This window comes from Eschscholzia californica, unplaced genomic scaffold (genome assembly GCF_041429995.1).
Source record: "Eschscholzia californica isolate CP2 unplaced genomic scaffold, dmEscCali1.0.p SCAF_5, whole genome shotgun sequence".
NCBI lineage: Eukaryota > Viridiplantae > Streptophyta > Magnoliopsida > Ranunculales > Papaveraceae > Eschscholzia > Eschscholzia californica.
Genome location: NW_028238472.1, coordinates 53,209,586 through 53,230,507, shown reverse-complemented (window position 1 = coordinate 53,230,507; position 20,922 = coordinate 53,209,586). Strand labels below are relative to the sequence as shown.

Sequence of the window (20,922 nt, the reverse complement as noted above, 5' to 3'; positions counted from 1 at the left end):
GAGAAAGAAAGAGAGCTTATAAATGGGATCACAAAAAAAAATGTACTATAAGACTAACAAAAATTACATGAATACGAATGCAAAAATAAGTTAAAGAAGGCAAACAAAGTTACTAACAAAACAATGTCAAAAGGCATTGGGATTATTAACTGACAAAAGACTTTCGGAAAAAGTAGTAGAAAAGCTACGATGGCATAGTTGTGGAACTGAAGACGGGATTCCACTTACATCCACTTTTGTCCAACTACCCTTCTTCCAGTTGTAACAATAAAGAGACACATGTTTCTCCTTCTCTCCAAAACCCCAATCAACTGATGTTACGAAAATCTTATCATCTGATCCTACAAAAGTGTGAAACTCTACACTATAATTTCTCTCCATATGAAGAGGTAATGTGATACTACTTGCTTCACTCCATCTTCCATTCTTCTTGCGAAGACTAGTAGAGGTTCCATTGATCTCATCCTTCTTGTCCTTGTAATCATTATCTTCGTATATGTACATCTTGAACGTACAATTATGCAACAAAACTACCATAGCTAAATTTCCATTCAGTTCAAATAACTTAGCAATTCCGCCAAAATAGTTACCTCGGTCCACAAACTGATCAAGAATGAAATCAGGGACAGTGATTGTTCTAAACTTTTCACTTCCTACATCAAATGCAACTAAATATACAGGACGATAATTACGTTCTGAATCCCAAAAGAAAAGAGAGAAAGTGGTCCAGTAAATAACACCATTCGCATAAACATAATCATCTGATGGTGAATAAGGAGGAACATCATCGATCCTTCTCCACCTACTATTATTGTTAATATTATTACCATGGCACCTAATGGTCAATACTTCACAAATTTTATAACGGTGGATTTGGAAAGGATCTCGCTGCATGTTCCACATACATATTAATTTGTATTCATCAGTGGTAGGATCAAAACCAAACCCGTAGAAGGCCAAACCAGACACATATCTTTTTTCTACTCCGAATGTTGAGTGAAACCAAGGTGATACTTCTCCAGTACAGATATTGCGTATACGAGCACCATGTCTTTGATAATCATTAATGAGACAGATTAAGCCGTTTATAGGTTTGGAAATGATACTGTAAGAAGACGAGTTTATCTCCCTTACTGTGTCAACTACTAGTTTCAGTTTTGTGCCTTGGCCAGTGAGGACACCATTGTTGTTGTCGTATACTTGTTCTTCTTCTTCTTCTTCAAACAAGAGGTCAGCTGTAATGTGGTATTCGATATATGGCCAAGAGTCATAATATGTGGCACCTCGCAATCTGTTTAGCGCTTCTTGCTGTTCCTCTGTGCGTGGTAGAGGAATAACAATAAATATACGAGCAGGAAAGCGTTTTTGAGGACGGGTAAAGTGTAAATCAATGATTTGTTGATCTTCCTGAATCAAAGAACACCAATTCTTGCAAACGGATTTGAAACGGAAAAGGGACTTAACCGGAAGTCTGGTTAGTATCTCAAATATCAACCAATTACCATCACCATTACTACAATTAATAGTACTAAGATTAGTAGTACATCTACCAATACTAAAAGAACTATAATGTGATGATGATGATGATATAGTATTAGTATCTCCTACACCATTATATCTACTACTAATACTAGTACTAGAAGGACTGGGTGAAGTGTTAATATTACTACTAACCTTCTTCTTCTTCTTTTTATTTAGGCGCCCCCCGCGTTTAGATTTCTTTCTTTTGAACATTGTTGTTGGTGGGAAATTAAAAACACCACCACCAGCTTTCATCATCCTAATTCTAGAAATCACCATCCCCCTGATTTAATCAAAATATAATAAGTATTATATTAAAAACCCATTGGAGAAATTAAATAAAACCCTAATAATAGAAGGACAAAAAAAAATACTACAATTCACTCACCTTTTTCTGAAACAAGCCACCGGAGCTCTTGTCCGACGACGGAGTAGAATTATAGAGAGAGAATTTGTGTGAGGGTGAGGGGGGGTTTTATTAGGGCTGCCACACACTACACTGCTAGTATCTTTTTAACTGAGGACCGACCTCAGCAATCGGCTTGTCTTGGTGGGGTGGTGTATAGGGGCACCAACTTGATTTACCATTGGCACCTCACTACACTTTTCTTTCTTTTTTTTCTTTTTTTATGTTGACCTCTTGAACTTAAGAACGATGCCCGGCTAATTGAACTTAAGAGTTGGAATCAAGTGTACAAGGGTTTTAGTCGAAACACTTGACGTCAAAGATGTTAGACCGTGGATGAGGGTCCTACTCCTGTTAGGAGAGAATAGAGCGAGAGGGATATGTAGAAAGGTGAGACGAATACAGATACAAGTACAAACACGGTTTAATTTTCTCCGTATTGATAAAACCCGCTTATAGCTTGGGTTGCTCGGCACATAGGTCCGTTACTACTAACACAAAAAATACGCTAGGACGGCATCCCGGTGCCCAAAATAAAAGAATCTCGGACGCTCAAATAAAAAAAAGTATGGCGGGTATTGAGACCTTTGTTACGCAATCAACAACCCAACCCAAACTCAAATAACTCACTTTGGGAAAGGACCAAATGGGTTGAAAACCCCACCCTTTATTTAGGTCAAGGTTTAGTCGGTGCCCCTATACTCTTCCCCAGCCCTGATTCTAGTTCTGAGACCTAACAGTCAGTGGCACCCTAATAAAAAGTAAAACTCCCCAGCCCTATACATTTTCTCTCTGTCCGTCTCCAATTCTAGCTCCGGTGGGTTGTTTCAGAAAAGAGGTGAGTGAATGATATTATTATGTTTTTTTTTTTTTTGTCCTAAATATAATTTATTACTAGGGTTCTAATATTTTGATTAAATCAGGGGGATGGTGATTTCTAGAATTAGGATGATGAAAGCTGGTGGTGTTTTTTATACCCCATCTAATACTATGTTCAAAAGAAAGAAATCTAAACATAAGAAGAAGGTTAGTAATGATATTAACACTTCACACAATCCTTCTAGTAGTAGTAGTAGTAGTAATGGTGATGAAGATTGGTTAGTAGTTGAGATACTAACCAGACTCCCAGTGAAATCCCTTATTCGTTTTAAGAGTGTTTGCAAGAATTGGTCTTCTTTAATTCAAGAAGATCAACACTTTATTGATTTACACCTTACCCGTTCCAAAACAAGGCATCATCATCCTCGTATATTTATTGTCGTTCCTCTACCACGCACAAAGGAAGAGGTAGAAGACCTAAAAAGGTTACGAGGTGCCAGATATATTGACTCTTGGCCATTTATCGAATTCCACATTACAGCTGACCTCTTGTTTGAAGATGAACAATTATACAACAACAATGGCCGTGGCACAAAACTAAAACTAGTAGTTGACACTGTAAGCAAGATAAATTCGACTTCTCACAATACCATTTCAAAACCTCTAAACGGCTTAATTTGTCTCATTGATCAATATATAAAACCTGGTGCTCGTATACGCAATATCTGTACTGGACAATTATCACCTTGGTTTCACTCATCATTGAGAGCACGGGTAAAATATGGGCGTGGTGGTATTGCCCGCAACGGATTTGGTTTTGATCCTGCAACTAATAAACACAAGTTGGTACTTGTGTGGAAGATGAAGTCAGGTACCAACCGTTATATCTGTGAAGTTTTGACCATTGGGCACCAAGGTAACAATAATAATGGATGGAGACAGATCGAAGATGTCCCACGGGATCCGTATGTACCATGGGGTGATTCTGTTTATGCAAATGGTGTTATTTACTGGTCCACTTTCTCTCTTCAATTTTGGGAGCCAAAACGTAAATACAGTCCTATATGCTTGGTTGCATTTGATGTAGGAAGTGAAAAGTTTAGAACAATCACTGTCCCTGATTTTATTCTTGATCAGTCTGGGAATGCCCTTGATAAACGTAACTATTTTGGCGAAAATGTCAAGTTATTTGAACTGGATGGAAATTTAGCTATAGTATTTAAACTGAAGAATTGCACGTTCAAGATGTATATATACGATGATCATGTTTACAAAGACAAGGAGGAGGATATCACTAACGGAACGTCTAGTAATTATTCTTCTCCCCCTAAGAAGGATGAAAGATGGAGTGAAGTAAATAGTATCACATTACCTTTCCGTACAGGGAAGTATGATTGTGTTAACTTTCATACTTTCGTAGGATCGCGTGACAAGATTTTGGTAACAGTTCGGGGTCCGAAGACAAACGGAAAGTGGTTGTCTATTTACTGTTACAACTGGAAGAATGGTAGTTGGGTAGAGGTTGATGTGAGTGGAATTCCATCCTCCGTTCCAGAATTATGCTCTAGTAGCTTTTCTACAACTTTCTTTGACAGTCTTTTGTCTCTTAATAATCATACTGCTCTATGACACCACGATCGTAGCAGAAGAATCAACTTCACTTTATCTAGAAATTTTATTTGCCTTCTTTTTTTAAACTTATGTCTGCATATTTTTCATGTAACTTAGTAGTTTTATGGATGTATTTCCTTATTACCTCATTCCATCATAAGCTTAATTGTGTCTCTCTCTCTCTCTCTGAATTTGCTTTGTCACATAGTTTGTTAATAATTCTTCGTCGTTTTTCGAGAATGATGAAGTAAAAGCCAATGACAGACCAGAATGACACAATTGGTCGACACCGGGAAGAAGCTTCTTCTCCTTCTGAACACTTTAATTATTGGCAAATACCATATGAATTGATCAAGTAAAATATGACCATAGAGCTTACGGAGGCAATTGAACTCAAAATTTTACTCATCACTCAAAGTTCCCACCCAATTCTAAAAATATCAAATATGATTCTGGCAAATTTTACTCATAATTTTAGGCCTGTGTTTTGGGGGATAAAAGAAAATTGAGAATTTTGACGAATTTTCTGGAGTGCCAAATTAGAAAGCGAAGCAAAACATCTTCTTCCTCATCTCCTACCACATCATTTTTGAATAAGAATGAAAAATTAGTTGCTATTTTCTAAAGCAATAAAACTAACAGAGTAACAGAATTACGTGAAAAAACTAATAGAATTACATGAAAATGAGTCCAAAAATAAGTTAAAAGAAAAAAAAAAAAAAAGACAAATAAAGTTTCTAAATAAACTGATGTTGATGGTTCACTACCGCAATAGTGTCAGATCAGTTACTGGTTTGGGGATGTCTCCTTTCGCTGGAAAATTAGAGACGAGAAAAAGGGAAGAGAAGAGAGGGGGAGGAAGGAAAAGAGAGAAATGATGGCAGTCGAAGGTGGTAGACAAAGTAGTAAGATTCAAACAAAAGTTGAAAGTTGTTCGCAATGGTTGTTTGTCGACGACTATTACCCGAATGGAAAAAAAAAATGGTGGTGTTGGGGTAAACCAAATAAAAGGCCAAAATATTTTGTTCAAAATTATTTTTTCATAACAATTACGAAAGAGAATTGGTCAACTAAAGTTGACTAATTTTTGTACAAAGTCTTTGCACTCCAGAAAACATATATTTTCTAAACGTTGCCCGTCTAACACTATGGGGTTCTAATGTTCAATTCTTGTTTTCCCGTGATGATAAAACCCATAACTTGGGCTTGCTCGGAACATAGGCCCGCGTCACTACTAACACAAGAAAGAACACTAGGAATTGTATTTCATGATTCTATATCTCACTGCATTGCAGGGAAGTCAGTCGTCATCAGGTGCCGATCAATAGAAGGAGAAGCTTTCGCGGCTCTTAATGCTCTAACTTTGGCCAAAAGCTTGAATTTTGTTAATATAATACCAGAAGGAGACTGCAACAATGTCATGCGAGCAATCAATGGAGAATGTAATGCAGTTCATTGGACGTGTTGAAGACTCTATTAGACAGCTTCGATCATTTTTTTGTTAAGTTCACTAGTAAACAAGTAAATAGGCTTGCCAACCGAAAAGCCAATGAGCTTGCAAAAGCATCTAGAATATCTTTTGTTGAATGAAGCAGATCACTTTAAAAAAAATGCAACTCTTCAAGAGGACTTGACTAATTCCTCTAAACTTCCATCTAGGACCTAGGTTACTCTCCATGTATGAACTAATATAAGCAGTGTTTTATATCAAGAAGAAACATCATACCAGTAAAGTAAAAGTTTTAATAACTAAGTTTCACAAAGGAACAGTATTGATCGCAAAATTTAGTCGCGAGAATCAAGGAAACGGACTAGAAATTGAAAATAAATTTTGCAGGTAGAAGCAGTACGAGAAACGAACGAGAGATTGAGAACAAAAAATGAAGAATTAGAAAAGGAAAATGATCAACTAAAGCAAAACAAAGTGACGACCATCAAGTTGTGAACCACTAGCAAGAGACCTAAGTACAAAAATTTAGTCCAAGATCAGAGGAAAAATGCAGATAACTAGTACTTGAATATCAGAATATTCAAATTCAGATATCAATGTTGGTGGAAACGGGAGCTCAATGAACCTCAACTGCATGACATAACGAATCTACCTCGCGATCTATATCTAGGACCTCAACCTAGCATTAGTACCTGAAATTTACAGCCTGGGGACAAGCGGGTCTAGATGGCACGACGAGCTGAAAACTCAGTCCAGTTAGAGACTGTCCCAGATCCTTGGGCCTTGTATCTAGGTTTCGCGTCTGCCTTAAACATGCTGGTCCCTTGTCGCCCCAGACAGACAATAAACATTACCAAATCAACTCAAGTTTGGCAATTGGTAAGAATAGGCTCTTTCCATTCTCTTGACGTTTCTCAGTAATCAACGAATAAATACATCGAAGTCTGGAAAGACGTCGTAAAGACATAGTCCAATGTTTGGAAACTGCCTTCCAAGCAATAGGCTCGGGTTCGACTCCTTGTTAAGCCAACTAATTTTCGCCTCCCTTCTAACATACGCTGGTCGCACAAAATTTGAACCTCTGTTGGGCAGATAGCTTGCTATGAGTTCATCAATACATAGTTTGACAACGTTTTCTGTGCAGGTTAAGCCTATTAAAAGAAATATAATGAGCCTATAATGCGATGTTGTAAGAAGAAAAAGACATATAATGAGACTAATAAAGTTACATGAAAAAGAATGCCAAAACAAATTAAAAAATACAAATGATGTCTCTACATAAAGTGAAGTTGATTCTTCTGCTACCGTGGTAGTTCAGGGGGCATTGTTATTGTTAAAGGACAAAAGACTTTCGCAGAAAGTAGTAGAAAAGCTATGATGGCATAATCGTGGAACTGAGGACGGAATTTCATTTACATCGACTTCTGTCCAACTACCGTTCTTCCAATTGTAACAATAAATAGACACACATTTCTTCTTTTTCGTGCCAACAATAGATGATATGATGAAAATCTTGTCATCTGATCCTTCGAAAGTATGAAATTTAATACGATGATCGTTTCCCATTTGGAAAGGCAATGTGATTTTACTTACTTCACTCCATCTTCCATTCTTCTTAGGCGGAGAAGAAATGGTAGGTGTTCTTTTGATCTCCTCTTTGTCCTTGTAATCATCATCTTCGTATATATACATCTTAAATGTAGAATTGTTCAATCTAACTACCATACCTAAATTCCCATCCACTTCGAATAACTTAACAAGCCTCTCATATTGGTAACAAACGTGAGGCTGGTCAAGAATAAATTCAGGGATTGTGATTGTTCTAAACTTCTCACTTCCTACATCAAATGCGACTAAGCATACAGGACGACGTTTTGGCATAAACTCCCAACAGAAAAGAGAAAAAGTGGTCCAGTAAATAACACCATTCACATAAACAGAATCAACCCATAGTGTATCCGGAGGGTCATCTTCGACCCTTCTCCATCTACTATTATTGTTCATATTATTACCTTGGCGCCCAATGGTCAATACTTCACAAATATTATAACTCATTAGTGTAGGTGAGTTCATGTCCCACACACATACTAATTTGTGTTCATTAGTGGTAGGATCAAAACCAAATCCGTAGCGAGTCACTTTACACACATATTCTTTTTCTACTCTCAATGATGATTGAAACCAAGGTGATACTTCTCCAGTACAAATATTGCGTATACAAGCAGCAGGTTCTCTATATCACTTAATGAGACAGATTAAGCCGTTGAGAGGTTTCGAAATGGTACCATATGAAGACGAGTCTACCTTCCGTACTGTGTCAACCACTAGTTTCAGTTTTGTGCCACAGCCAGTGAGGCGGCTGCCACCATTGTTGTTGTATACTTCTTCTTCTTCTTCAAATAAGAGGTCAGCTGTAATGTGATATTCCTTATGAACCTAAACAAGTCTAGCTAGAGTTTGGTAAAGGCTTGTTTACTATACAATTGTACAAACTGAAAAACTTACAAGCCCCAACTTGTGAACCCCTAGCAAGAGATCTAAGTAAGAATGAACTAGAACTTTAATATTCAAATTGAGATATCTAGGACCTGAACCTAGCATTAGTACCCGAATTCTTCCACAGCCTTGGGACAGACTGGTCTAGATGGCACGACGAGCTAAAAACTCAATCCAGTTAGAGACCGTCCCAGATCCTGGGCCTTGTATCTAGGTTTCGTGTCGGCCTTAAACGGGCTGGTCCCATATCGGCCCAGACACGATAATAAACAATACAAAATCAACTCAAATTTGGCAATTCGTAAGAATAGGCTCTTTCCACTCTCTTGACGTTTCTCAGTGATCTATGAATAAATATATCGAAGGCTGAAAAGAAGTCGTAAAAGGATTTGTAGTCCAAAGTTTAGGAAACTGCCTTCCAAGCAATAGACTCGCTCGGGTTTGACTCCTCGTAAACCCAACAAACTTGCGCCTCCTTTCTAACATAACACCAAATTTGAACCTCTGTTAGGCAGATAGCTTGCTATGTGTTCATCAATACATAGTTCGACAACATTTTTTTGGGCAGGTTAGGGTGAAAGTTATGCCTAGCAAAATAAACATGGCAGTAAAATAACTCATCAACTCTTCTCGTCTGATCAACTATTTTGCGTTTATTTCTTGTATACAGTATCTATGATGTTGTTTGTCAATGTCTACATCAAAAATGTCAATAGCGCTTCACATAATTCATGTATACTACAATAAGTAAAAGCAAGAAATCAAAAAGTGAATTTCAACAAAAAAAAAAAATCAAAAAGTGAAAGAGCACGATAATAAAATCAAACACTCGTACATGGAGAATACCTTTGTTTCAACATAACTCTTGCCAACTATCATTAATTACAGATTCTGTGAAATTTATAACTCAAACTGAATTAGGGTTTCAAACTATTATTGCAAAGAAAAATTAAGACAAAAAACAACCCAAACGATAAACAAACGAAAATGAGTCGTGAATAATCATCCCGTCATATAATTAGACTAACAAAATTACATGAAAATGAACAAAAATAAGTTAAGAGAAGGCAAACAAAGTTCCTAAACAAAGCGCATATGATTCTACCACTACTGTAGCAATGTTAGAGGGCATTGGAATTATTAACGGACAAAAGACATTCGCAGAAAGTAGTAGAAAAGGCTGTAGGGCGTAGTTGTGGAACTGAGGACGGGATTCCACTTATATCAACCTCTGCCCAACTACCCATCTTCCAGTTGTAACAATAAATTGACACGCATTTCTTCCTCTCCTCAGTACACCGAACAACGGATGTTACGAGAATCTTATCATCTGATCGTACAAAAAGGTAAAACTCAACTCGGTGATTTGTCTCCATATAGAAAGGAAATGTGTTACTACTTACTTCACTCCATCTTCCGTTCTCCTTACTATGGTTAGTAGTAGTTCCGTTGATCTCATCCTTCTTGTCTTTGCAATCATTATCTTCGTAAATATACATTTTGAACATAAAATTGTTCAAAAAGACTACAATAGCTAAATTTCCATTCAGTTCAAATAACTCAACAGTTGCGTTAAAGTGACTACGTGGGTCAAGGACAAGGGCATCCCAAGACTGATCAAGAATGAAATCAGGGACGACAGTGATTGTTCTAAACTTCTCACTTCCTAAATCAAATGCCACTAAGCATACAGGACGATAATCACGTTTTGACTGCCATGAAGAAAGAGATAAAGTGGTCCAGTAAATAACACCATTCACACAAGTAGAATTATTCCATGGTCCATATTGTGGGGCGTCTTCGATCCTTCTCCATCTATTATTGCCTAGGCTTCCAATGGTCAAAACTTCACAAATATAACGCGGGCATCTGATCTCATGTCCCACACACATACTAGTTTGTTTTAATAACCAAGGTTGGCCAACATCATGATGTCGGTACTTGAACTGGTTAGGTAAGTCGTTTAGTCTTGGTAGGGAAGTGTATAGATAGGAGCACCTACTCCATTTACTATTGGCACCCCATACATGTTAGAGGGATTTGGTGGGAAGTGAAATTTCATATACATTCACCATTATTATTAACATCCTACATCTCTCTTGTCAAAACCTAAAACAGGTTAAGAAATTATTTTTAAAAGTAGTTTAGGCGTCTAAAGATATCAGGACCCGGCCGGGCAAACATCATTGACCAAGTCTTGCATCTCCATCGACTCAAAACTTATTTCTTCACCCGAACTTTTATGACAGCAACCAAAACAGAACTCTTCAAAACAAGTATTTCGTCGCAAAACTTTGTATTATAAAATTTACAGCAATTTGATGTATACGATTATGTCTGTACATTCATGCAAAAAGATATTACTGTAACAAAAAGAAACTATGGTGGCAGGTCAATATAGAAGGCGGTCGATAAAGTTGTATACGAGGTGCATATAGAAGCAAAATAGCATTCAATTAGTAGTACCCAAAAAGCCAAGCATCTCAGTTCTCCCAAAAATAAAACAGAGGATTTGTTGAGATCAGCTTCTCCTCCTAACTTCCTGCCACGACTTTCTCTGTCTAACTCTCTCTCTCTCTCTCTATTCCACTGTATACCTGCAAACATGCAACTCTGATAGCATTTTTACGATACCTGTGGACCGTATTATAAATGTAGAAACTAGAACACTTTTGCAAAAACAAAAAACTAGAACATTTAAAGCTGAGAGAAGTGGTGGCTAATGGTCGTTCCGTGGCAGGCACGAAGGGGTACTGGTTGTGCCGTGCCAGGCACGAAGGCCTAATAGTCGTGCTATGCCAGGCACGAACGGCTATTGGGGCGTGCCGCGCCAGGCAAGCACGGCTATTGGGGTGTGCCGTGCCAGGCACGCACGGCTATTGAGCATGCCGTCCCAGGCACAAAAGGCTATGGGGGGTGTCGTCCCAGCCACAAACGGCTATTGGGGTTGCCGTACCAGGCACGAACTGCTATTGGGGGTGCAGTGCCAGGCACGAACTGCTATTGGCCATGTCGTGCCAGGCAAGAACTTCTATTAGGTGCGCCGTGCCTGGCATGAACTTCTATTAGGCGTGTCGTGTTGTGCCTCAGACTTTCATACGATGTTCAAACATAGGTGATTCACGTTCAGTTGTTCGTTACCTGGTTAATAAATATACTCTATCATGACTGCCAGAACAAGTTTGGATTGTTACTATACAATGAGCGATCTTGAATCTCTAGATTAGCGACATGCCAGTTGACGAGTTGTGCCTGGACAAATTTGCAAAGTAACAGTCCAGTCGGAAACATCCACCACCCATTTTCATCCCTGTAACCATCATTCATTATCATGTTTGTTAAAAGTCCCACATCGACAAACAACTGAGAAAATCTATTATATGATCAAAAGCAAAAGAATTTTCTCACATGCTGAAATTCCAAGGTTGGAAGCTCGGATGTTTTTTGCTCGTCTTATAATGAACAAACTCACAAATAAAGGCCACCGCCTGTGTAAACAATGAGCTTGGTTACGAGCGGAAAGTAAATATAGCATATGTAGGTAGACACATGAGGTTATAGTTCAGAATAACCTACCACATTGATTAAGGACGTCATGTTCCACAACGCATATACGCGTGCAAGGCCCGCGGATCGCCTGGGTCCATGGCTGAAAAGAGCATTGATTCCAGCAGGGAATGGAGATAGGATACCAAGAGGGAGGACAACCAAAACTAGAAAAAAGTCTAGTAGTGAGATGGAATATAACTGGAGCAAAGTGAGCAACACTAAGCTAAAGTCTCCTAAAAGTAGTATCGAGATAACCAATCCAACAAGATCCTGAAACACGGAGAAATCCCACGTTAAACAAGAAGGTAAAAGTGATATTCGAACTAGTTTAGGTAAGAGAAAGTTACCTGGTGACCGACTGGTTTACTATTATGCACTATAAAAGAGAAGAAATAAGATAAATTTTTCTTCTCGTTAAGTGTATGTAAACTATAAGCATCTAGAATCTCCCCAGGAGTCGACTTGTGAATCATAAGGTTTTCACTGCTTGAATCTTGGGAAAGATAGTTTCTTTGAATACCACTGCAAAATAACGTGAAAACAAATCAAGGCGAATGATATAAATTGCTCCAAGAAAAAGTGAAATTCACAAGAATAGGAGATGAGGGTATTACTTGTTCTTCTGGTCGGTTCTTTTTGCCTCATCTAAAACTTCAATAGGTGTTGGCTGAGATCCTTCTTCAACAGCGTATATAACAAGCCCGAACTGGTGATATCCGCAAGCTGTTCCTTGAAAACAAGCAAGATCAGCACGTACACCATGCATGCTCAAAGCAGGATTTGCATGAGTTTCAAGCCAACGGATAACAGGAAGAAATGTTGTTTTGAAGTGCCCACGTCGAACTAATCGTAACTGTGCATTCAATCCAGCTACTAGCCGATACCAGATGGTAGGTGGAACAGACTGCATTTACGCGAAAAAGTAACTCAAATTAACACTCATGTCTAAACAACCATATAAAATAAGTAACCTGTGACTCTGGTTGGTTTCTCATTATAAGTTGTCGATATTTCGAAGGCAAACCTGACTCATTAGACTAGTGATAACATTATCACTATGAAGCAACAACGGAGCCGTATAACTTCCATCACCTCCAAATACTAAACGCATAGGAAATCTTCTGTGAAGGCAAGGAGGAAGATCAGATCTCTTTTCATCACCTCCAAGGAAAAAGTCCACATATGCTAGCATCAAATCAGAAGTTGCAGCTACCTGCAAAAGAACAAGTCGTATATGCACATCAGCTTGATAAACATGTAAAATACTCATCTAACTACAATAAAGATCAACTCAATAGAAGGTCGATGATTAATTACGGCTTTACAAAAATAAGGAATCATCGCAATACAAGAGTTTGATGTCACAGTCAATTTGAAATGGGACACGATATCAACTTCTGTTTAAGAGTATTATATGAAATTTTCAACTCACCGATTTTAAGCCCGCATATAAATTGATAGAAGGAAATAAAAAAAAAAAAAAAAAAAAAAAAGGAAGTGATATTCACAAACATCTTCTGCTAACCAACCTTTAGCCCCTCATAAAGAGCACGAGAACGGCAAGAACGCAAGCAAGCATGATCATATTCTGACCGAACAAATTCACGCAGTCTTTGTAATTTCATTCTTCGACGCCATTGCTGCCATGACCATGCAAGAGGATATGCAAGAATGGAAAGAATACTATTGACAGATCCCTCCCACCATTGATATGTAGCCAGAGTGTTAATCTCATCGGCAAATCTATTGAATGCATCTTCATATCTGCCACGAGCATAATAAGAATGAACTTAAAGTTTAAGACATTAACAATTCAAGCTACTTTATGGTCAAGAATCCGAAGTATTAATCAAATAAAAGTCAAAGAGAGAATTCCCAACATACACAATTTCAGCTATTTCTGCTGGAGGAGAATGAGGAAGATGCCAAGGTTCGCTGAAGGTATTTGGCCCCAAAAAGTACATCCTGTGAACGTGACTCTGTGATTCCTCAGCTCTATTGGTTTCCAGGACCTCATTTAGTGACTCTAGGAAAGGGAACGAGTGATCTATTTGAGAGCCATGCTGTGTGGGAGCTGGGCCCGGTAATTCATCACTGCCGACAAACTTCATCCGTGCAACACTAAGAACAAGAGCTAAGAGTACGAGGAGACTTAAAAGAAGAAGACCAAACAACCACGGTCCACCAAAAGTATATATTAACTCTTCCAGAGCTGTATAACAGTGCGGCATATGATATCTGTCAGAAATGCATCGGTACGGACAAGGAGTCTCGGCAACACCACCTGTCAAAAGATAAACACAGAAGTGCAGAAAGAAATTTACTACCATTAGCAATCGACTGAATAGAAAACAATCGTCGAAAATGCTTTTAAGACTCCAAGACATTGATTATCTGCTTAGCCTCTTAGGTGCTATAATATGAACATAAATTTGGCAAAATAGGGTGTGAGAATTTGTAGTCAAAGACACGGTTACATATATTCACAAATACACCCCCATATTAACGTAATACCAAACAGAATATGCATACCAAATCTCAACATAATGTCATAAGACCTCAAAAATTCAGTAGGGCTACATGTGTATGTCTGTTGAAGATCGCAAATAAGATAACAAGACAAACAAAGCTGAAGTTGAAACATACCTCTAACACTAGTATATGTGGCGCGACGAGGTAAATTGAAAGGTGGGCATCGACGACAAAGAGCTTTATCAGATCCAGTGACATTCTTGTAAGTACCAACTGGGCATTCCTGCAGTAATTCAGTCCATCCACTCGGTATAAGAACAGTATCCATAACAATCTTAACAGTATTGAATATTGAAAACTGAGAAGTCCCGAGCATTAAATTCTCTTTCAAAGAACTATATCTCTCGATTCTCTCCCACAACCCAAATATTATGAGGATTATTATGTAGTAATAATATCTGCACCTAAGTCTTCAGATTGAGAGAGATCATTTTTTTTTGTTATTAGAGTAAAGCATGTAAAAATTCTGAGGGTTTTTAATAAATATGTTTAACCAAAAAAGCATATTCAAGATATATTAACATCATAAAACAAATCTACCTCACAGAAGGTCCCGTAAAGTCCTGTTGGGCAAGCTTTCCCAGTAACGGTTCCATTTTCTCCAGCATGAGCCTGACCAGAACCGAATCCTCCCCTACCATAAGAAAACAAAACCCAAAATGATTAGCTCCTTCTCCTATACAGTCTAGTACAAGTAAATTAAACGTGGATACGAAGATATCTTAGATCGATAGCATATCTTGATAATCATAAATGTTGAATTGTTGTTGTCTGTTGTTTAACACGATACATTAATTTCTGCGTAGGAGAAGACATGACTCATTAAAATTTAGACTCTCAAATAGGGTGCCTCATTTGTGTGTGGGCAATCGACTTTTCCAATTGAATCTTCATTTAACTCAAATAGTTTTTTCACTAGGTGTAACTTACTATTTCGGACTTTGGAGCAAAATAAGGCTGCCCTGATAACCGTCATCACTATCACTTAATCTATAAATCTGCAACATGATCCTATTTCGTTAACAACCCTTTTTGGAGCTATATTTTTTTCAATTAAGACAAGACAGAATCAGGGAACAGGGATAGTAAGTGTTTTTTAGATACATACCATGTGTTTATGCTTCCGTTCACAGTAGCAAGAGGCAGATACTCATCTCCAGTCAGAATGCCTGACCAATCAAAGTGGATTCTTCCACCACCCCCGCCACCACCACCTTTATGACTACCACGCCCTCCAATACTTGAAAGAATAGCAAACTCACTTAGTTTCAGAGAATGCAAAAACAAGAGGACAGTTCCACCGGATCCTCCCCCTGGGCCTGCAATTGTAGAACTTTCTCCATCTGCTCTAAGTGAACCATGAACGGACAAACTTAACAACGAATGCTCCATTGAACCCATCACTGTTGAACAATGGCAGAAGAGTAAGCATTTAATTAACAATTATTAGTTGTTTTGAAGTTACAAAAAAAATATTCACAACTTCCAATTTTTTCAGACAAATACTGGCAAAAGGAAAAGATGTAGTAGAGTTGGTCAATGCAAGTGACAAGATCCAAAATCTTACCAATGATACCTCCACCTGCAGTTGAACCGATAGTGTTGTCGTATCCACTACCACTGCCAAGCTCACAAGGCAAATCAGCATTTCCATAGGCAGCACCGCCCTCTGCAAGACTACCATTAAAATATCCATCCCCTCCTTTACCTCCATGTCCACCACCACCACCAATTCCATTGTCTAAGACTACTCCTCGGCCCAAACCACCTGTGCAGCCTAATAAACCCATGTATATCGAATATAAGGTTAGCTCTACTTGGATAATCGGCACTCGAACTTTCATAGTGTAGTAATAAATTGACTATATTGACCCTTAAGCAATGCAAAAAAATGAACCAACAAAATAAGAAAAGAGAGGAGAGAGAGAACCAAGTCCCGATGCGCTTATTGTTCCAGAAGGCTGGATAACTACAGTTCTTGCCCTGTGAAAATGAACGATACTTCCTCTAATGAGACCTTCAACAGTTACATCTTCAACTCTGCATATCTGAGGAAAAAAAACCACCATGTCATACATATGCAACTACTGCGCTGTCATTGCCTTGTGAACTAACGAAAGTAGCCAAGTTAACGAAAAACACCTGAAGAGTGAAGGGAAGTGAAGAGTTAACATTGCAATCTTCAGGCGGATGAAGTAATTCTGCAGGGCATTCTTGGGCGTCACAGTATAACCTTGGTGTCCTATATATCAAAGATGTACATCGAAGAAGAGATGTCAGTAACGTCAAACATTAATAAGCATGATAGTGTTGAATCCAATTGCCATCCAACCACAATCTTACATGTCACTAATAGTGGCGTTTGGTAATGGACCCTGCAGCGAAGATCCTGGACCAACCTTCACATAAACAGAAGAGATTCAATCAATAAGCATGTAAAGCCTAAACTAATGGGCGGGATCAACCTACGACATCTCAAATGACAAGCAAGCACAAAATGATATGGGCATATAACAAATGATAAAGACAAAAAGTGCTACAAATCAACAACACCGAACAGAAGTGCTAAAGTAGTAATTATTGACACAAAAATTAAAATGGAGTCCTCAAATTACATTGATACTGTAAAATAGAGATAGAATAAGACGCTGGGCTTCTATCAGATTTCCTGGTCCAGTCAAGTTCAGCAAGCCTTGTCCATGAACTCCCAGATTTGCATTAGAGTGTATTACAGATGATTCCTGAAACAAAAGTTTGTGTATTACAACATGCGCAATCCATCAAGTACACTTAATGAAATCGCTGATTGGTTAATAGTGAAATACCTTAAGAACAACCAAATTGCTAGCCTCAAGAAAAGATGTTGCAACAAGTGCATCACCACCACCATCTATCAGCACTTTGGAGTTCAACATCAAGAACACTTTTACCGACATTCTCAGAGCTCCATATACCTACACATAGGAAATAGGAGTTATGATTCATATGAGTAACGAGATAAAACCATAATATAGAAAGATGCAGCTTACCCTGATTATCGAATCATTCATCAGCAGCTCTTCTGCCATGAGCTCAAACTCTGAAGAAGCATAATGTGATAATCCAAAGACTAGTACCCCAGATGACAAACTAAGCTGCCCTTGTACCTGCATATTTACCAAGAAGACAATGATATAAACAAAGACGAAACTGTATTAGTAGCCTATAACACACATAACATTTGGACACTCACACACCTGCACACGACTCCAGAGTAAAGGAACAACAGCCCTTGCTTTATTCCTAACATAAACATTTGTCCACAGTGGCGGATTAGGGAAATCGAGAAGAAGTGTATCTGTTTGTGTTGACATGTTATGGTTAGTAATAATTAGGCTCCTGGGAACAGCATCATAAAGAGTTCCAGCGGCACCAGAGTTTTCTGGACAGCCATAACTGCGTCCTCCTGCAAAACAAGAACAATTAAAATGGAGTTGGCTGTAACCCTTACTGATGAACTACCAAAAATATCTTTCGTGTGGAGTATAAAGATTGAATACTGACTGATTATACAGAAGAAAGATTCGCCAATTGTAACAGGATAAGAACGGAATCAAGGACTAGATGGTTGAATGAGGGGACTGTTCAGTTAGATTTTTCTATTTCTTTCTTCTTTCCAAAAAAAGAGATTCAATTCTGATAGCTTTAGGAAATATAAGGAAAAAACTTATGCTTTCAGACCCTTTCGGCTCAAAAGGAAGACGACTTTACAATGAGGTAGTGCGACAATAATTGGGCATTCACTCGCTAAAATATACATGTCAAGGATGATATATCAGATATCATTCAATAATGCCATTGAAATCAAGGAAAGTGCGTCCTGAATGGAAATTCTGAACTAACTTACCAAAGAAATAAACTGATCACTATGAACAACTTCAATAACATACTATATTTTTCCTTGTCGACAAGCATTAGATGAATAACACACGTATGGAATAAAGAACTAGTCTCTTTCCCTAAACAAATCAAGTTGTTAATACGTCTACAGTCTGCGCCGCAATGGTCATTTAAACCATCAAGATGTGTATTAAAAGGTCAACATGAGACCATAAGAAGAGATCTAGTATTAAAATAGGAAGAGAACAGGGGAAAATCAATGAGCTAGTGAACCTGCTTTTACAAACTACCCCCACATTAACTTAAAATAGAAAAAAAAATTACTAAGAAAGGGATTTAATATAAGGTCGCCAAGAAAAAAAAAGGATTGTAAAAGAAAGCACTAGCAAGGAGAAAGAAGCAAGAGAGACTCACCATGAACCAGGATTTGTGGGTCCTCGCGTCTGCTGAAAATGTTGATAGCAACTCTTCCACCCCCGCCGCCACCCCAACCGTTACCTCCAGAGGCACTTATCTGTCCGCTTCCATTCCTATTCGTGACAAATAAGAGAACTCAGAGAAGATAACATTGAAAAAGATGCAACAAAAAAAATTACTGGCGGAGAGACTAAAGATAATGAAGCAACTAAAAGTACAATCTCTAACTAGAGTTGCCGTAAAATCCATGTGAAAGGGCAACTCTGGTGGACTACTCCAAATCTGCTGAGACTTGTTATGTCAGGATAAAATAGGAGGTGCATGTTTTCTAGAGTGTCATACAAATATTTCATATAACTGAAGCCTCTTACTCGAATACTTCGCACCTCTAAGTAGACATTAGTTGATAACCTTCCTTTTCCACATGAACAATAGTGTGTCAGAGTTTCGGGCAAAGGAGAGTGCTTCAAAACCATGTCAAGATATCGATCTCAAGGTGATTAAGTAAAATTGTCACACATTGTTCGAAATCCTTACCTACAACAAGTACTCAACCAAACCCAAACGAAGACAAGATTTCTGCACCTCTCGTATCATTTTTGTACTTTCTTCTTCATATACATCTCATATCTCTTCCTATACATTCAAGCTTCTAATGGTAATGCTAGTGGAAGTGTCATGTTTCTATGCCCGATTAGATCCGTTTTCGCCCATATAACCTAGGTATATTTAAGATTTATCATCGAACATTTCGGAAAACAATTGGTTCTTAAACATAAACAAATAGAAGCGAAATCGAAATCACTTATATGTACATGCATGTCTATAATAATGGAGAAAGAGATGAAGACATTACATCCTATGAGCATTGATATGAATACTACCACCAGATCCACCACCACCCTTGAGACCACCATCACCACCTTCAGCCAAAATAGTTCCATTAACCTCAAGAACTTCTATAATATACATAGAAATTCTCCCACCACCATCACCACCAAATTCCTTTTCATTACTAGTTGTTCCACCTTTACTTCCATAACTTTCAGGCTTCCCAAGTGAAGACCAAGCATAAGCATCACCACCCCAAACATCTTTAGGGTTTTTAGATTCATCTGTTACACAACAAGCACCTCTTCCACCATGACCACCACCAGCTCCATCAATTCCTTGTGGAGTACCACTAGTTTGTGGTGGAGGTGAACCACCTAAAGCTGTTGTATTAACTGATGACCCATCAAAGAAAATTGCATTAGTTGAATTTAATGAAAACCCACCAGAATAGATTGATGAATTCCTACCCAAACTAAAATCACCAGTAATATTGATAGTGATTAAACACCCAAAACTAGGGCAACTAAATGAAACACCAGGAAGTATAATAAAACTACCAGAACCCTCTATATAAACATCAGATTTAAGAAGTATACTTGAACTAAGAACACATGAAGTATTAAAAGAACCAGTTCCATTTAGATCTTCTTCACATGAAAGTGAAGGAGGAAAAGAAGGAGGAGGAGGAAGTGGTGGAGAAGGAGGAGAATAATCATGACTGAATAAATCAGACCCAAACCCAGACTCAAAATCAGAATCAAACTCCGACTGAATCAGAGAATAATATTCTTCTTTTGAACAAGAAACAAATTGGGGTAAAATTATAGGGTTTATGATTAAAAGGTTGATGATGAATCCATAAAAAAGAAAAAGAGAAACTCCCGCCATTGAAATAAGAAGCAAAAATTCATCACATTTAAAACCCTAAATTAAAAACAACCCAATTTGGATCATAAGTTTTTATGACAACCCACAACCACCAAACCCCCAAAAACTAACTAGTTCTTCACAAAACCCAATCTCAAAATCTTTAGTTCTGTTCAATCTGTTCGTCCAAATTGATCTAAATTAACAATTCAGACGAACAAAAGAAGTCTACTATCAAAATGGGTAAGATAGAGAAAGTGATGAAATTTTGTAAATCTATGAGAATTTAGAAGATCCAAGTTGTTTTTAATTTCTTCAAGCAAATAGAGAGAGAGAGAAGAAGAAGAGTGAAAAAAATGCACAAATAAACAAATTCTCTGTCATTAATATTTTGCCACGTGGAAGACATGTGGGCAACCAGCAGGGACCTTTTTCAATGGGGTATATTTTTTTTTAAGGATTATGAACACAATATACTTTTTTTTTTTTTTTTTTGTGAACTGAACACAATATACTTGGTGCACTATCACAGAGCAAGTCC

The 20,922-nt window shown here is 38.0% G+C and overlaps 3 protein-coding genes across 6 annotated transcripts; 1 reads left to right on the top strand and 2 right to left on the bottom strand.

Moving 5' to 3' along the window:
• On the bottom strand, positions 1-2,139 carry LOC147540614 (F-box protein At4g19940-like). Its single transcript, XM_086641712.1, has 2 exons — positions 1,910-2,139; positions 1-1,804 (listed from the first exon to the last, which is right to left on the bottom strand). Exon 2 carries the CDS (start codon positions 1,798-1,800, stop codon positions 127-129), a length of 1,674 nt encoding a protein of 557 aa, XP_086497838.1. The 5' UTR covers positions 1,801-1,804; positions 1,910-2,139; the 3' UTR covers positions 1-126.
• A 533-nt stretch (positions 2,140-2,672) lies between these two features.
• On the top strand, positions 2,673-4,514 carry LOC147540613 (putative F-box protein At4g38870). The gene is made up of 2 exons (XM_086641713.1): positions 2,673-2,765; positions 2,851-4,514. Exon 2 carries the CDS (start codon positions 2,855-2,857, stop codon positions 4,373-4,375), a length of 1,521 nt encoding a protein of 506 aa, XP_086497839.1. The 5' UTR covers positions 2,673-2,765; positions 2,851-2,854; the 3' UTR covers positions 4,376-4,514.
• Positions 4,515-10,582: 6,068 nt separating this feature from the next.
• LOC147540612 (uncharacterized) lies at positions 10,583-20,922 on the bottom strand. 4 transcript variants are annotated; one of them, XM_086641710.1, is made up of 23 exons: positions 19,537-20,730; positions 19,218-19,399; positions 18,678-18,793; positions 17,621-17,829; positions 17,414-17,530; positions 17,210-17,338; positions 17,000-17,125; positions 16,728-16,783; positions 16,527-16,626; positions 16,315-16,432; positions 15,952-16,161; positions 15,493-15,787; positions 14,925-15,018; positions 14,499-14,607; positions 13,737-14,136; positions 13,382-13,616; positions 12,877-13,065; positions 12,467-12,756; positions 12,200-12,374; positions 11,880-12,122; positions 11,712-11,791; positions 11,445-11,613; positions 10,583-10,916 (listed from the first exon to the last, which is right to left on the bottom strand). In XM_086641710.1, the coding sequence occupies exons 4-22, from the start codon at positions 17,735-17,737 to the stop codon at positions 11,466-11,468; spliced, it is 3,231 nt and encodes a 1,076-aa protein (XP_086497836.1). In that variant the 5' UTR covers positions 17,738-17,829; positions 18,678-18,793; positions 19,218-19,399; positions 19,537-20,730; the 3' UTR covers positions 10,583-10,916; positions 11,445-11,465. The 4 variants fall into 4 exon arrangements, with proteins under 4 accessions (XP_086497836.1, XP_086497835.1, XP_086497833.1 ...); XM_086641709.1 differs by having other exon boundaries at positions 10,583-10,900; XM_086641707.1 differs by lacking the exon at positions 19,218-19,399 and having other exon boundaries at positions 10,583-10,900; positions 19,537-20,922.

What these genes read in the sequence shown, in the direction of transcription:
- LOC147540614 (XM_086641712.1), bottom strand. Translation starts at nt 1,800, where the DNA reads ATGGTGATTTCTAGAATTAGGATGATGAAAGCTGGTGGTGGTGTTTTT.
- LOC147540613 (XM_086641713.1), top strand. Translation starts at nt 2,855, where the DNA reads ATGGTGATTTCTAGAATTAGGATGATGAAAGCTGGTGGTGTTTTTTAT.
- LOC147540612 (XM_086641707.1), bottom strand. Translation starts at nt 20,402, where the DNA reads ATGGCGGGAGTTTCTCTTTTTCTTTTTTATGGATTCATCATCAACCTT. An exon ending in CATATCAATGCTCATAGGAT is followed by an intron (nt 18,794 to 19,536) that starts GTAATGTCTTCA and finishes TGTCACGAATAG; the next exon opens with GAATGGAAGCGGACAGATAA. An exon ending in CAACCTTGGAATTTCAGCAT is followed by an intron (nt 11,614 to 11,711) that starts GTGAGAAAATTC and finishes TGATGGTTACAG; the next exon opens with GGATGAAAATGGGTGGTGGA.